This window comes from Pelodiscus sinensis, chromosome 7 (assembly GCF_052426305.1).
Source record: "Pelodiscus sinensis isolate ZL-2025 chromosome 7, ASM5242630v1, whole genome shotgun sequence".
NCBI classification, from domain to species: domain Eukaryota; kingdom Metazoa; phylum Chordata; order Testudines; family Trionychidae; genus Pelodiscus; species Pelodiscus sinensis.
In genome coordinates this window covers 44,355,601-44,372,175 of record NC_143058.1, presented here as the reverse complement: position 1 = coordinate 44,372,175, position 16,575 = coordinate 44,355,601, and the positions used below count along the sequence as shown (strand labels likewise).

At 43.6% G+C, this 16,575-nt stretch overlaps 1 protein-coding gene across 4 annotated transcripts in view; it reads right to left on the bottom strand.

Annotated features, from left to right (window-relative positions):
- MAP3K20 (mitogen-activated protein kinase kinase kinase 20) overlaps positions 1-14,824 on the bottom strand; it is a 143,483-nt gene extending 128,659 nt beyond the window's left edge. The window contains exons 1-2 of one of the 4 annotated variants that reach the window (XM_075933640.2): positions 14,632-14,824; positions 2,268-2,457 (exon numbers count right to left, since the gene is read on the bottom strand). In XM_075933640.2, the coding sequence (XP_075789755.1) occupies positions 2,268-2,426 (159 nt within the window). In that variant the 5' untranslated portion in view covers positions 2,427-2,457; positions 14,632-14,824. Of the gene's footprint in view, positions 1-2,267; positions 2,458-2,616; positions 3,146-3,237; positions 3,462-14,631 lie in introns of those variants that run through there. The other 3 variants (XM_075933639.2, XM_075933641.2, XM_014570179.4) reach the window with 3 other exon arrangements.
- Positions 14,825-16,575: the final 1,751 nt, after the last annotated feature.

Here is a 16,575-nt window from a genome sequence, read left to right as displayed (position 1 = left end):
AGAAGACAGCCTGAATACATGCATTAAGCTGGATTTGACCAGTTATGATGTAAACTTCAAAGAAATGTGTGAAAATATGCAACAGCAGAAGTACCATTACATAAAGTCCATGAGTACAATGTTTCATTTATGCTATTATTAACCATTTATCAATGCTATTATTAACCAATTATCAATAACAAATATTATTAAGTTGTATATTTTCAGTCACGCAAATGGGCATTCTCACATGGCTCTTTGTTGACCACTTCTTCTTAATTTTGCGGTAGGTTGGCTGTTTGTTTTGAAAAAGGTAGCCAACCCCTGCTCTAAGCTATTCAATTTGAGTTACATTAGTAGCATAACTCAAGTTGACATAACTTAGATTTACTTACTGCAGGGTCCACACCATGCTGGGTCGATAGGTAAAACTCTCCCATTGAATCCCCTTACTTCTCTCATTCTGGTGAAATGCTGGAGTTGATATCCAAAGGTCTTCACTAGATCTGCTAAAATGACCCTTATGGATTGATCACCGCGGCGTCAATCCACGCAGTAAGGGAGACAAGTCCTGGGACACAAGAGTAGGAATTGCAAATGACTTTCATGAGGCAGACAGGACTAAAAATAGAGGTGTTCTTTTGCTTGTAGTTTATATATATTAAAGACACTTGGTGCCAGCCTTGACTGGATCTTCCTTCTGGGAGGTATATGTGATGAAATATGATATTAATATTGTTTAATCAGCTCATTACAGGAACTGTTTTTCCTTCCATCTAGTATCTGCAAATAAGACTTTTTATAGAATGTTTCTTCTCCTAAAACTTCTAAGAATCTTTTGTACAAGGGGGAAAGGGCCATCTTCTTAGTAACCTGCTTAGTTATATTAAGGGGCTACGTCTAGACTACATCCCTTTTTCGTAAAAGGGATGTAAATTAGACGTATCGCAATTGCTAATGAAGCGGGGATTTAAATCTCCCCCGCTTCATTAGCATAAATATGGCTGCCGCTTTTTTTCCCGCACGGAGCTTTGTCGGAAAAAAGCGCCAGTCTAGACGCTGATCTTGTGGAAAATAAAGCCTTTTCCGAAAGATCCCTTATCCCTCTATGAAATAAGGGATTTTTTGCGACAAAGCTCCGTACGGAAAAAAAGCGGCAGCCATTTGTATGTTAATGAAGCGGGGGAGATTTAAATCCCTGCTTCATTAGCAATTGCGATATGTCTAATTTACATCCCTTTTACAAAAAAGGGATGTAGTCTAGACGTAGCCAGGGTGTCTGTGAAGTTGAGACTGAAAGTGTAACCTAGTCTCTAACTTGCATCCCCAGCTAGCTCAGCATAACCTGAGTTGAAAGTACCACTTCACCTGGATGAGGTTGTAGTGTGCAGACATGAGGGGAGTCAAATAACCAACTAAGAGTTGGGGAGGGCTCACTATGAAGAAATACACCATAGAGGGTGCAGGATGAAGGCTGTGCCCTTAATCATACAGCAGAAGGTTAAGAAGAGATTGCAATTCTTGTTGGTGATCTCTTTGGCCAACAGTACTGAATTATCCCACAATATGCACCTTTCTCTTCTCTTCCAGAGGGTCACCATGGCAAAGAAGTGCTGAGAGGGGAAAGAGGAAACAGTAGAAAAAAGCAGGGAAGGAAGAAAAACCTAGGGGATCGACAAAGACGACACTCAGTGGCTGTGTCTACACTGGGCCGCTTATTCCGGAAAATCAGCCGCTTTTCCAGAATAAGCTGTGAGCTGTCTACACTGGCCCTTGAATTTCCAGAAAAGCAACAATGCTATACTGTACAAAATCAGCCGCTATTCCGGAAAAACTATTCTGCTCCCGCTCGGGCATAAGTCCTTATTCCGGAACACTGTTCCGGAAAAGGGCCAGTGTAGACAGCCCAGTAGTCTTTTCCGGAAAAAAGCCCCGATCGCGAAAATGGCGATCGGGGCTCTTTTCCAGAAAAGCGCGTCTACATTGGCAACACACGCTTTTCCGGAAAAAGGGCTTTTCCGGAAAAGCAGCCTGCCAAAGTAGACGCTCCTTTTCCAGAAAAACTGAAAACGGAATAGTATTCCGTTTTAAGCATTTCCGGAAATTCATGCCAGTGTAGACAAAGCCAGTATGTTTAAACTCTAATAACAACCTTTCATCTTGCTTATATAACTCAAACAAACAAACAGATCTCAAGGAGGTCTTCCTTGATCAGCAACAGAGTGGAAAATATTTAGATATTAATTTATAGTAATTTATTTCATAATAGAAAAAATAAGAAATCTTACCTCCTTCTCTATTTTGAGCAGCTTCTTTACAGCCACCTCCTTGTCTTGTGATATCCATCGGGCTCGATAAACACTCCCAAAACTCCCTCCGCCGCAGCTTTCAAAGAACTGCAAGTCATCAAATCTAATTTGCACAAATGAAGCACTGAGAGACGACATCTCATAATGACAAAATATACCACAACAAAATCTGTAAGGAGAAAAAAATCTAATTAATATGCCTGTTCCACAGAATTATTACGTTACTGACCAAGCTTTAGAAATCACAAAGCAAAAACCAATTGCCATAAACATGCTATAGCAAAAACCACTGAACAGATCAAAAGGAAAATAAAATTAAGAAACTCACATTCCAATAGCCTATGCAAATGTTTTATGGAGTTGGTCCAGACTCTGAGAAGCAGGAGTTTGAAAAGAAATGGTCAGAAAATTTCCTTGGGTTTAGTGACATGCTGTGCAAACACTGGAGTAGCACTGCAAAAGAACAGTGCGTCAACAGGTCCCTTAACATGAAGCACACTGACAAACGGGAAATGCACTTTCAACTGGTGCTTGCATAGGAGTTCTGGAATCTGGAGCATGCAATCTCTCCATGTTGTGATCACTTCACACAAAATATACATAGCCTAAGCAACTGAACATTCTGGCAAGAGTGCAGCTGTAAGCCTGAGGCCCATGTACTCTCCGTATGTTGAGAAAGGTAGACGTAATTGTCACAAAGACAGGGAAAAAGCTGGCCAAAAAGTCTCTTCCCAAAGTAACTCAGTTATGCTTGCATGTTATAACAAAGTATAAGTGGAAAATAATTTTTAGTTATACGTGAAATCCTGTGCATCCTGCCAAGAATGGATTTTATAGTTTTAAAAGATCATAACATACTTGTCAGAGGAACAGAATGTCCTTTCAGTAGATTAGAAAGTAATACATTCTGTAGCTGTAGCAGATTTTAAAAAATGTTATTATCACCTACGTGTGTGGCTGACCACTCACAGCCATCCTACTGGTGGATTCATTTTGAAGCTCTTCCTATAGTGGTGCAAGATAAAAAGGTTTTGATCCTCAGTGACACTGCTGAGCATACGGGATCCTGCAGGAGTTCCTGCAACATTTTTATAAGATGATTTCTCAGAGGCAGCGGCGGATATAGGGCAGGGTGAGCGGGGCGGCTGCCCCGGGCCCAGCGCTTCAATAGGCCCCACGCACGCTACTTCCATTCGGCTGCTGCTGAGACGCATGCGCGAAATGCTACTTTCGGTCGGCTGCTGCCGAGGCGCATGCGCAAAACTCTACTTCCGGTCGGCTGCTGCCGAGGCACATGCATGAAACGTTACTTCCGGTCAGCTGCTGCCGAGGTGCATGCGCAAAATTGTGCATCCCCAGGCCCCGTGGCGCAGCCCTAGACCCTGCAAAATTATCATCCGCCCCTGCTCAGAGGCTTGTCTATACGTGAGCTTGCACCAGTTTAATTAAACTGATTTAGAGAAATCAGGGCAAATCCCTGTGTAAAAAACTATCAGCTTAAGAAGTGGTTTATTTTGATTTAGCCTCGATCAGTTCCTAATAGAGCTAAACCAAAGTAAGTGCATCCGGGCAACCACTGCACCAATTAAAATTACACCATGAGTTAAACCAGTGCAACTCTGTGTTTAGACAAGCCCTTATGTTTTCTATAATGCTGCTCATCTAAACATCGAGTACTGCCTGGGGCCTGGACTATCTTCTAGGTTCAGGGCCGGACTGAGACATGTGGGCGCCCTGGGCAGGCTAATAATTTGGTGCCCCTTCAAACAGATACTCTATAAATACATTTATTCTCGACATTTATTATTGGTTTTTTTAAGTTCAATACTTATTTTTTAGGTATTTTCTATTAACAATAATTGTAAACAGTAAATTGTTTTTATTCAAAATAAGGAATTTATTACATTTCTGAATTATCTTTAATTCAGAACATTACATTTTAACTTATCTTTCACAGTGTTCCTGTATCTAAGAAATGAATGATAGAGGTAACTTACATGGATTGGAATTACAAAACCTTATTCAATATATTTTTAAAAGTTCTTTTTTCTGGCTTTCAAATTGGCAAAACTTTTAATGTTTTCTAACATGTACACTTTCTGAGCAGTAGCATTTTCAATCAATAATGCCAAAAAATTCATTTGACATGGATGATAGCAAATACGTTTTAATGAACTTAAGTTTACTAAAACTGCGCTCACATGCAACAACTGTTACTGGTATTGTTAGCAAGATTCTCAGTGATATCCATAAATTAGGCAAGGATATATAAACACTTTGTTTATTTTTGCACATACACCCCACGACACAATATGATCACTGACTGCCGAATTAAGTGCAACAAGCCACCTAGCAGGATCATCATAATTAATGTCAGGAACCTCATTAACATCTGACATAGCAGAAGTCGAAAAATGTTCTATTTTACTTTCTGTTTCAAACTTGGAAAGTGAATCAGATTCTGCACAAGAAACTTCTACAGAAACTGAGGGAACAGAAACAGATTCATTTTCGAATTCATTTCCACTGGCCAAAGCAGAGTCAATATTCTGAGCAGTTTTTAAATATTCAGTTAAACATTTCCCACTTTCCTGAAGTTCTAGTTCTCTCTTCGATTTTCTTTTACGATACTCTGAACCAGACAACTTCTTGGGAGGCATCTTAAAGGGTATGTCTACACTACCCTCCTAGTTCGAACTAGGAGGGTAATGTAGGCATACCGCACTTGCAAATGAAGCCCGGGATTTGAATTTCCCGGGCTTCATTTGCATAAGCGGGGAGCCGCCATTTTTAAATCCCCGCTGGTTCGAACCCCGTGCAGCGTGGCTACACGGGGCTCGAACTCGGTAGTTCGGACTAGGTTCCTATTCCAAACTACCGTTACTCCTCGTGAAACGAGGTGTACCGGTAGTTCGGAATAGGCACCCTAGTCCAAACTACCTAGTTCGAGCCCCGTGTAGCTGCGCTGCACGGGGTTCGAACCAGCGGGGATTTAAAAATGGCGGCTCCCCGCTTATGCAAATGAAGCCCGGGAAATTCAAATCCCGGGCTTCATTTGCAAGTGCGGTATGCCTACATTACCCTCCTAGTTCGAACTAGGAGGGTAGTGTAGGCATACCCAAAGGGATTAAAATTTACATGATAAAATAAATTACTCATTTATGGTAAAAAGCACTACGCCATAGATTATTCAGTTTCAGAATTTCAATGCTTAGAAATTACAGTTCTGTTTCATTGAAAATGTTGAGTTGTGCACCTGCACTACTCTTAATACATCAAACCGAGACAACAGTATATCTAGCAAATTGCATTAGACACCTTGGGCAAAAACATTCTGACAAAAAAGGCAAATGAATTCAAAAGAACAAACCATGATGTACTGACATTTTGAAACTCTAGTGCAGTGGTCTCCAAACTTTTTACACTCAAGATCACTTTTTAAATCTCAGAACAAGCAAAGATCTACTGCCCCAACCCTCCCACAAGGCCCCACCTCCTCTTCCTTGAAGCCCTGTCCTCTCTGTTCTCCTCCTCTCCATCATTAGCTATCCCCAGCCCTTATACACTCTACACTGCTGCTTTTTTTCCAATTCTTCTGTAGGAAAAGATTTTTCCAACATTTAGCCTATCTAGACTGGACCAATTGTCAGAAAAAGCCCTTCTTTTGGTAGCCTTCTTATTCCTCATGGAACGAGGAATACAGGGCTTGCCAAAAGAGCATGTTTGCTCTTTCACTAAAAAAAAATGGAAGAACAAACATGTCCCTGGATGCAGAAGAGTTTTTCTGGCATCTCTCTGGAATCCTGGAAAAACTCCTGCAGTCTTAACTGTACCCTCACTGGGTTGAGACAGGATGTGTAGACTCTGGGGTGGGAATGAGGGATTTGGGTGTGGGAAGGGGTGAGAGGCACAAGCTCTGGGAGAAAATCTGGATGCAGGAGGAGGTGAAGGGGATGCTGGCTCAGGGAGGGGGCTCCAATCTGGGGAGTGTTGGGGCCAGATGGATGGTTGGGCTACTAAGCAAGCCACAGGCTTGTGGATGTGAGGGAGCAGGACTTTGGGTTGGGGTATGTGAGGGGCTCAGGGCAGAGGGTTGCAGAAGTGTATGATAGTTTCAGATCTAGAGTCTGGGAGGTGCAGGAGTATTATAATGCTGTGGCCAGATGGGGGCTTGGCCCCAATTGGGGGTTTGTTGGCCAGGCTTCATTTTTAAGACTAGGTCAAAAACAAAAAGTTTCTGCATTGTCTTTATTTATGAGAAGGGCAGGGAACCTTTTTGAGTCAGGGGTCACTGACCCACAGAAAAGTCAGTTGGGGCCACACAAGGGAGATGCAAAAAGACCTCCTCCCAAAACCCCCAAGCCTCACTAATGTGGCCCCAACTGTGCTGCTGGGAGCAAGTCATGTAGTACTGGGACAGGGTGTTAGTGGTGCTGGGACAGAGTGTTGGGGGGGCAAGGGCACAGGATTCTGAGGTGTGGGCAGGGAGTGCCCTGCACCTGCCTCCTCCGAGGACTTTTCTCCACTTCCCCCATGGAGCAGGGAAGCCCAAGTGGGCGCCTCCTATGGGGCCAACTCCCCCCTCCCACAGGGGAGGGTTCACCTAGGCTGAACAACACCATAGCCAGCTGGCCAGGCAGCCCTCCTCTTTCCTCCAGCCCCGCTGCCCTGGCTGCGCTCTGCCCAGGGAAGCTACACTGCGCTCCAGCTGATCGGGAAGCCCTCCCTCTTTCTCCAGCCCAGCTGGAGTGCGGTGCAGCCTCCCCGGGCTGAGCGCGGGGCAGCTGGGCTTGAACCAAAGAGGAGCTGCTGCCCTGCCAGCTGCCCGTGGTTTTAAATCGAGGTGCATCGCTCCAATGTGGGCTGGTCTGGAGGTTCCGAGGGGAAGCTGCCTGATCATCTGGCCGCGGTGTACAGCAGAGGTGGCACCCCGCTCCAGCCAATGGGGGAGCTTTCCCTCTGCTCCACATGGAGCATGGTGCACCTGGGCTGAGCCAGCGCCATGGCCAGCTGGCCGGACAGCCGCTCCTCTTTGCTCTCCAGCCCAGCTGCACTGTGCTTAGCCCGGGGATGCTGCGCCTGAGCTGGGGCAAAAGAAGAAGGGCTTCCCGATCAGCAGGAGCATGACACAGCTTCCCCGGGCTGAGCACAGGGCAGTTGGGCTGGAGGAAAGAGGAGCGGCTTCCCGGCCAGCTGGCCCTGGCACTCAGCCCAGGTGCACCACGCTCCACATGGGCTGAGTCTAAGAAGCAGAGAGAGGGAAAGCCCCTGCCCTGATCGGCTGGTAGGAGCCTAGGGGGGCTAAACAGAAGAAAAACTGAGGCTCTGGCAGCACCCTCACCTTTAATTCACCACCCCTCAGGAGCTGCGGAGTCTCAGGGCAGGAGCTGGGGCTGCAGGCGGGATGCATCTGGGCGAAGCAGCTGCCGCTCTACTGAGTTCCATGGGTCAACCCGGGATGTTTTACTGCTCCCCATAGGATGGCGCCCCGGGCGGCTGCCTGGCTCGCCCACCCCTTAGTCGAGCCCTGTCTAGCTTACATATCTGAATGGCACCTAGCACGAAGGGGACCAGGTCACTGTCTGGGATTCCTACACTCTACTGTAATACTAAGAATGAATGGTAAGTTTACCCAAGGTTTCAATGCAACTGTACTATGGTTTTTAGATTACAGCTGACTAGAAATCCTGTTTCAATCACTATTTGATTACTGCAGGTCTCCAGATGTGAAGCAACAACTGATTCTTTAAACACTGTGTAGGAGGACTACCTGAGGTGTACTCTCAGTTTTCTTGCTTATCTTTAAACATTATTACTTACTATCAGACACTGATAAAGTCCCATAAGGCTGGTTGACTATTTAAATCCGTGATGAAAGACACAACATACTACTTTTACTGAAGGCATTTTTTTCCCCTAAGAGGCAAATTTGGGACACAGAATTTATGGACAAACACAGTTTGTGTCTCAGACCATCTGGGTTCTCCTTTTTACCAAACCTTCTGAGCTGACGTGTATTGTTGTTGGTGTGTTATGAGCTGAGATGAATCTTATTTATGTGACAACCGTTTTTGGTTGCTTCCCTACGAAAGTCTAATGTTATTGCATTTACGTTAGTGTTTATTAACCTTATGCAGGTTCAAAGCTTTTGAAAATGTGTTGTACATAGATGAAGAACACTTTTAGAAATTGGTCAATCTTGCCAAATTCTAGACTCTTTTTTGGATGAAATCAATTGTATCTTCCTGCTTCTTTGCCATTAGCCCCTTGCTTGAGTCCAGAAACAACCATCCATTTGCTCTCTTCACTTCAGCAGTTTTCATTTATGAAGGTTTATGCAATATTACAGGTGTACCTGGTACTGTGCAGACAAAAGAAAAGACAAGCTCCCTACTCTGAGGATCTTGCATCCTAAAGCCACAATCCTGAAAACACTGATGAACTTACTTCAGTCATGTGAGCAGTCTCACTGAAGCTGATGGAATTACTCATTGCAGTAAAGTTACTTACATGAATAATGTATATAGGATTGGACTATAAATTAGATGGAGACTTGTAAACAGAAGTTGACAAATGGTTGAGCTGGAGATGACAAGAGTAGCATGAACAAATGGGAAGGGAAAATGCTCTCAGGGAAACAGGTAACTTATTTCCTGTATTTACCATCCGCATTAAATAGTTGTCAGGGCTACCTAATGATTTTAAATTATTGTAGAACATATAGATCCCTTACCCCATAGCAGAGAACAAATTACTCACCTGGATTCTCAAAGCCATACTACAACTAGGAATGTTAACTATCGTGTTTTTGTGTAAATGTGTAACCATTCAAATTCTTAGCAGTGACATATTTACATACGGGGAAGGGGCATCAGTGTGAGGGGAGGGGGCAGGCAGCTCTGTGGAGCCGGTGCTTGTGGGGACAAACATAGTTTCTCTCTCTATGGGAGGCAGCGGCGATGGCGGGGGGGGAGGGGAAAGGCAAGCGGCTCTGTGGGAACCAGCACACGTGGGGAGCCAGCGTAAAAGCCCAGTCTTATCAGTTAATCATTTAAATGATTATACACTAACATCCCTAACACATAGCAAGATCTCATGCTATTAAGACTTCATTACATTAGACCAAATACACCTGTCATCATATCACAAGGCATAAATAGAATTATACTTGTCATATAAGTGAACAAAGTGCATTTTGTAATGTTGCTTTTCTTTCCTTTGTTCATTCACTCACCAATTCCCAAAATCCACAATGGGTCTTCTCCATCAATGAGAATTACTAAAAAGTTATTTTATGTCTATCTTTACTCCTTTCCAATACAAAGTTTATCTACTACTGTCTACAAGCCAAGAGACATGAGTCACTGGCATACATTATCATTAATATAGTTTAAAGATGACTCATGGGTCATACTGCACTCTTCAAAATTTATTTTCCAGTGAGCTCATGGGAGATTTATGCAGGTAGCTGCTATTAATACAGGTATCTGTACTTAATAATGCCACCATGACTTATGCACAGTCGCCCTCTTCTGGATGAGAGAATGGACCTATGTTATTTCATACCTATAGTATAGACACAAAACAGCTAATCCTTAAGGGGAAGGATTAATCCCTTTGTTTTCTGGGATAAAACAATTGTTTGGATATCTCTGTTACTCCTATATGAGAATATTACAAATTCAGTTATTAATGAACTTGTCAGCCTGTTTTAAGAGGTGCTTTACAACTGTGTGACAAATCTGGGCTTATACAGTGGATCAACAGAAATTCTTATAGTTCATTTGGCCCCCAACTGAGTTTTTATCCTTCTACTCCAAAACAAATGTTTCACTCTTCTACTCTTGAGCACTACATTTTACAGATCTTTCCAGACAAGAGCATCTTTCATTGTAAGTTTTCTGTTTTTCTTCTTTCAAAAAGCACTACCAGAATAGTCTGAAACTTTGTACTCCCTATAGTCGTATCATTTTTTCAGAGCTTCTAGCTGTTGTTATTGTACTACAGCAGGGGGGGAAATGATGTTAATTGGCTTTGTTGTCTATGAAGCGAAGCTGCGGCAGCTCAGTTATACTGTGAATTATGAATATTTGAAGCAATAGTTCAGTCATTATCTCTCTCTCAGGTATTTCTAACGTACCTATCACCTTACAAAAATAAAGAGTTTTCCCTCCTTGAACTTCAATTTTTATTTCTGTCAGTTAACGTGAGCTGGCAGTCATACAACCTAAGAACTGACCCCCATCTTCTCCTTTGAAAGATTTTTTTCTTCCTTGCAATAATTTCTGCAGTGATCTTAGGAAATTGTTGACTTTTGCACCTAAGAGAAGAGGATCTAAGCTACACTGTGTTGTATTTTAGATTCTATTTTAATTCAGTGACTAGTAGTCTGTTATTGTATGTTGCTTTGTATGATACAATACGGCAACATACAGCAACAGCATGCTCAGTTCAATACAGTAATAAACTCTCAGCATCCTTAATACCAACTGATAGCTATCCATTAATGCCCATATTTAACTATGAGTCTCATTCACTTCGAAGTGGGAATAACCAGTCTATGGAAGTAAAAGCTCTATACTGAAACTCGGAATTTCCCCCAAATTCTTCCATTGGGAAAAGAGGCAAGAAGGATAGCTTGTTCTCTCTCATCCTCTCTTAACATATTAATCTTGGGGATCCACGGAAGACACCTGCCAGATGCTCTTTGCCTTCACTCTGTCATCAAGCCTCAGTAGTTTTTACAGAGACAGGTTTCCTTGACCTCTCCCTGGATCTTCTCTACTGGATGACGGAATCCTGCAGCAATGTTAGTATGGAACCTGATGAAACCACCCACTTCCCCCATCTTCTCCAAGGGCTTATGTTCATTACACAGTGGATCGATGCTCCATTTTAGACATGATAATTCAACCTTTGAGCACTCTCTCATCCTCTCCAGTACTCCACCAGGATGAGAAGAGCAGCCCACTCCAACCTTATCACACAGAAGACACCACAATAAGACTTGGACTTCAGCTACACTACTTGCAAAGCTGAAGTTGCATAGGTTAGATTGACAGGAGGGCGTGTAGTGTAGACTAGGCCCAATTCTGCAAAAAGGCTTGCATGTGTGGATGGGGAAATGCTACAGAAGAACAACTCCAACTTCACAGGGAAGGACTGAGCTCTAATATTTATCAGTTACTACTCATATCACAGATTGAGTTGCCACTGAGGGTTTTACATATGAGAGAGACACAAAAGAACTATCAGGATTAGCAGAACTTGCACAATATGTCTCTGTCCCAGTATACCTGTGTTAGGTTTGTGTGTATGTACAAAACAGAATACTGAATCTGTCCTGTTACACAATTCCCTGGAGCTATTTCACTGTGCAATTGTTTGGTTTACTTACAGTGATCCTTTTACAGATCATCATGGAGCACTACTACATTATTCACTCCCCTTACCTCACTTTCTGATTTTGTAACACAGTCAAAGCAGTTTTCATTGCTTCTCTGGGGTCGCACACAGCTAACATATTGCCAATAAAGTAGTACTTCATTTGTACTAGCTTAAAATACACAGTAGCATGTGCCAAGTTTCCTTATTTGGCAAAACAGTTCCTTGGCTTTCATTATCTTTGATCATCCATTTTTAGAACATCCTCAAGCTTTTGTGCTCTTCTGATACTGTCTCTAGTCCTAGAGGAGTTCAAATATATTCCATTCAAGAGGAAAAATTTAAATAAAAACATTAAAAGAAGTTATCCATTGCTTTGTCTGACTGGAAAATGGACAAGGAATCACTCTGGTAATCTGTTAAACTGTGTACAGGCAGTCCCCGGGTTACATGAATCCGACTTACATTGGATCCCTACTTACAAACGGGGTGAGGCAACCCCACAGTAGCTGCTTCCCCTCAGCAGACCAGGGAGACGCGAAGCTAGTGCCCCCCCCCCCCAGCAGACCAGGGAGACGCGGAGCAGCTTTTCTCAGCAGACACCTCAGCTTGAGAATAAAGGACTGAGGGAAGTGAGGTGTGGGAGAATAAAACTGAGCTCTGGAGAAATGTTTGGCTAGAGTTTCCCCTACAATATGTACCAGTTCCGACTTACATACAAATTCAACTTAAGAACAAACCTACAGTCCCTATCTTGTACGTAACCCGGGGACTGCCTGTATTATATAAAGAAATAAAAAATGCAGAAGAAACATTATGTATATAAACCAGAGCTATCATCATTCCATTGTTTATGATACAAATTAAAGGATAAGATATAAATTCCAAGCACTCTTCCAACATAAACATTTTGCTAATCTTCCTCTAATTCTAACAATAAATTAAAACAAAAACACTGCTATGTTTCCCAACCTACCAAACTTCCTAAATGAAGTTAATCAACTAATAAAAAGCACTACACTAGCTAAGATTTAAAACTAGGTTCTGCATACCTTCCCTCACATGATTGATTATTGTTCTACCATCTTGTGTGTCTGAAAATTAAGGAATTATAAATTTCTATAACATTTTTAATTTTGTCTGAATAGCTGAAGTTTATGTAATTATTAATTTTAGAGGAAGATAGAACACTGCAGAGCTTAGTTTAAATGATTCAGAACTATTCTCTTTTAGATATTTATTGCATGTGGAGATTAAAATATCTGAAACATGCAGACTCTTTAAATAGAAAATACACACCCAGACATACTATGTTACTTATACCATTTTAGTTACAACTTTAGTTACACTAATATTTGTTATTTCCCAATGACGAAAGAAGTTTACAAGGCTTTGATTCTGCAATCAGATCTGTGGAACTATGGGTCTCCACACAGGCATCTGCATTTCTGATTTCAGGATCAATGTCTACATATTTTTGTCAGGGTCTTGATTTGTTTAGTTTCATTTGTCTCAAGAAGCCCGATCCTACTCCCACTAAACTCAGACATATTGGACTGGGCCGTAAAGATGTTTTCCAATCACCGCCACATCAAGCTATATCACTTCCAGTTCATCCAGTATTTTCAAATTAGTTCTGCTTTCTGAATTCAAAACTAAATATCCATTGCATGCTGATGGTTAGCCACTAAACCTAAGAGAATCATACTGGATGGAGAGTTTATAGAAAAAATATAAAAATAAAGTCACATTCAAGGCAAGAAATATTATAGATGTAGAAATACCCCTACATAGAATCAAAATGGTAGGAAGAATATATTGCTTTGCTGTGGAAGAGGAGGGAAGAAACATAAAGTTCAAGAGTTAGAACTTCAGGAGTGTATTTGCAAAACTCAAGGAAAAGGCAGCATGGGTTCAGTGTATTTAGTATAATCTGTACGCAAAATGAAATCAGATTTCAAGTGAATTAAGAAGAAAGATGTTCTCTTTGTTAAATGTTAATTGTTCAAGCAAAATATAATCAGAAATGATGCTCTCTTTAGAAGCAAATTTCTTATTCTGAGTTATTTGTTACATCACTGTATGCTAGCACACTGTCACTCACTAATCGTTAATATCATCCAATACTAAAAATGCAAGCCATTACAGAGTGCCCCAGAATTGAATTAAACTATAAAGTGCCCCAACAAAAGCAAAACCAAATGAAAGGATTTTGTTTTTCAAAGAAATTGGCCGGCTCTGGATGCTGAGCTCAGGACTCTGCTCCAAGGAGGAAAAGTCACGTCGCAGACTGGCATATTAAAATATCTCCAAGGACTTTCATAGCTGCTCTGACTTAGAGGGGAACATGTCAGAAAAGGGAAGAGAAAAATAACAAATGGCATCCTGGTGCTGAACTCTGACTGCAGTTGCATCTGTGTCCTACCCAGACGTCAGAGGAGCTCCACAGATCACACGGTGCAACTGAGATCAGAACCAGGACCAGCGGCACAGCCGCAGGGGGAATCAGTCGCACAGACGTGAACTGTGCGAGACTGACAGGCCAGGCGTGTGAGGCAGCGTGGCTCTTACCTCCCCTTGCTCTGGCTGCCAGGGCTGAAAGTTACAGGGGAACAGGGCTGGAGTGCGGGGCGCTGTTCGTTCCGGGCATGGGGCTGGCCTGGAGCCACCACCCCGCCGGGGCAGGGCAGCGCTCGGGACAAAGCGGCCACGCCAGGGCAGAAGCGGCTTGAGCCCGAGCCGGAGCCCGGCTGGCGCCAGCCCTCTGCTGGCGCAGTGGAGCCGCAGCTCGTCACCGTGCGGGGCAGGGAGCTGGCTCCTGCGGAGCGGCGGCTCCAGAGGCCCGCGAAGCGCCCCGCGTCCCGGGCGGAGCCGGTGGGCGCCCCACAGGCAGCGAGCGCAGGCTCCGGCCCCTCCTCTCCTCCCCCCCGGGAGCCCGGGCCGGCCGCAAACAACTCACCTGGGCGCTTGCGGGGAGGCTGGAACCAGCGTGACCGCGTCTGCCGGGAGTCTCCCACGCTTCCGGTTCGCGTCCAGCAGTCAGCCGCACTCCCCGCCTCCCTGCAGCCAGCGCCACCCCGCGCTGCCCCAGCGGGCGCCGAGCCCCCGGGCGCCGCGCCTGCCGAAGCCGGGCGCTCACCTCCCAGCCCCCCACCGGCCGCCGCTGGGGATGAGAGTCACTGCGCGTGGGACAGAGACAAAATGGGGGTGGAGGAGCCCCCCCCCCCACGTGCGGGACACAAGTGACAGGACAGGGGAGGGCGCAGTTGCCCGGTCTTGTTTGCACAGCAGGTGTTCCCCGGAGTTAGAGCGGAGGAGCATAGGGAGCCTGCCCACAGGCAAGTAGCGTGAAGGGATAGGAAAGTGGGCCAGGAAGAAGTTGAGAAGCCAAGTACCAATAGCTTTTGTGTAAAGTCCAACAGAAGCATTAAACTTGTGGACAGTAGCCCAGGAGCGGCCTTAGACTAGCTGCCAGCAACTGGCACCCTAGGCAAACCATGCAGTCGGCGCCCCTCCCCCCACCGCCAAACCCCTCAATGATATTGTGCCACTGTTTGGCGCCCCATTTAACTTGGTACCCTAGTCGACTGCCTAGTCCGCCTATATGGACGGGCCGCCCCGGTGCCTGGACACCCAAGGCGCCTTGCATGCTAGCCCAGAGATGGGCGAGTATTTTCCAAGAATTTGGTAAGTGGTCACGGATTGCACTTTTCTACATACACTGTCCAACGGTGACCTTCCTACCACTGGTTAAACCTTCACATCAGGATCTATGGTAGGACCTGTTCCGTTCAACATATTTCTTAATGATCTGGAAAATGGTGTGAACAGTGAAGTCACTAAGGCTACTTCTACACTATAAGTTTTCTCTGCAAAAAATATGCTAATGAGGGACTCATCTGCATGAGTCGATCTCATTTACATATTTTCTGCCAAGGCATTTTTGTGCAACAACAAGCAGTGTGCATGTTTTCTTTTTACGCAAAACCCCCTTTTCCCGCAAGATTGGTAGGATCTTGCAGAAAAGGGGTTTTGCGCAAAAAGAAAATGTCTACACTGCCTGTTTCTGTGCAAAAACCCCAGCGCAAAAACGGATCGGCAGAAAATATGCAAATGAGATCAGGACTCATGTAGATGAGTCCCTCATTAGCATATTTTTTCCACAAAAACTCATAGTTTAGATGTAGTCAGCTATGTCTAGACTACGTTCCTCTTTTGAAAGAGGAATATAAATTAGGCAAATCAAAAGTGCAAATAAAGTGCGGATTTAAATATCCTGTCCTTCATTTGCATATTCGCGTCCAAGCGCTTTTTCGAAAAAGGGTTTTTTGAAAGTGAAAGCAAAATCTAGACATGGTTCTTTGGGAAAAAAACGTTTTTCAAAAGTACCCGTACTCCTGAAAAAATGAAGATTACGGGTTCTTTCGAAAAAGGTTTTTTTTTCTAAAATACAACGTCTAGACTGCGCTTTCACTTTTGAAAAACTCTTTTTTGAAAAAGCGCTCGGACACAAATATGTAAATGAAGCACAGGATATTTAAATTTGCTTCATTTGCACTTTCTATTTGCCTAATTTACATTCCTCTTTCGAAAGAGGAAAGTAATCAAGACATAGCCTAAGTCTGCAGATGATACAAAATTATTCCAGATAATTCAATCCAAAGCATATGAGGAGGAGTAACAGCGCGATCTCCCAAAACTAGGAGACAAAATGGCAGATGAAATTCAGTGTTGATAAATGCAAATTATTGCACATTGGAAAAAATAATCCTAACTATACATTCGTAATTATGGGTTCTAAAATAGCTATTAACACTCAAGAAAAAAATCTTGGAGTTACCATGGTTAGTTCTGTGAAAAGTTTCCCTCATTGTTTAGCTGTACTCAGATTAGAAAAAGGATA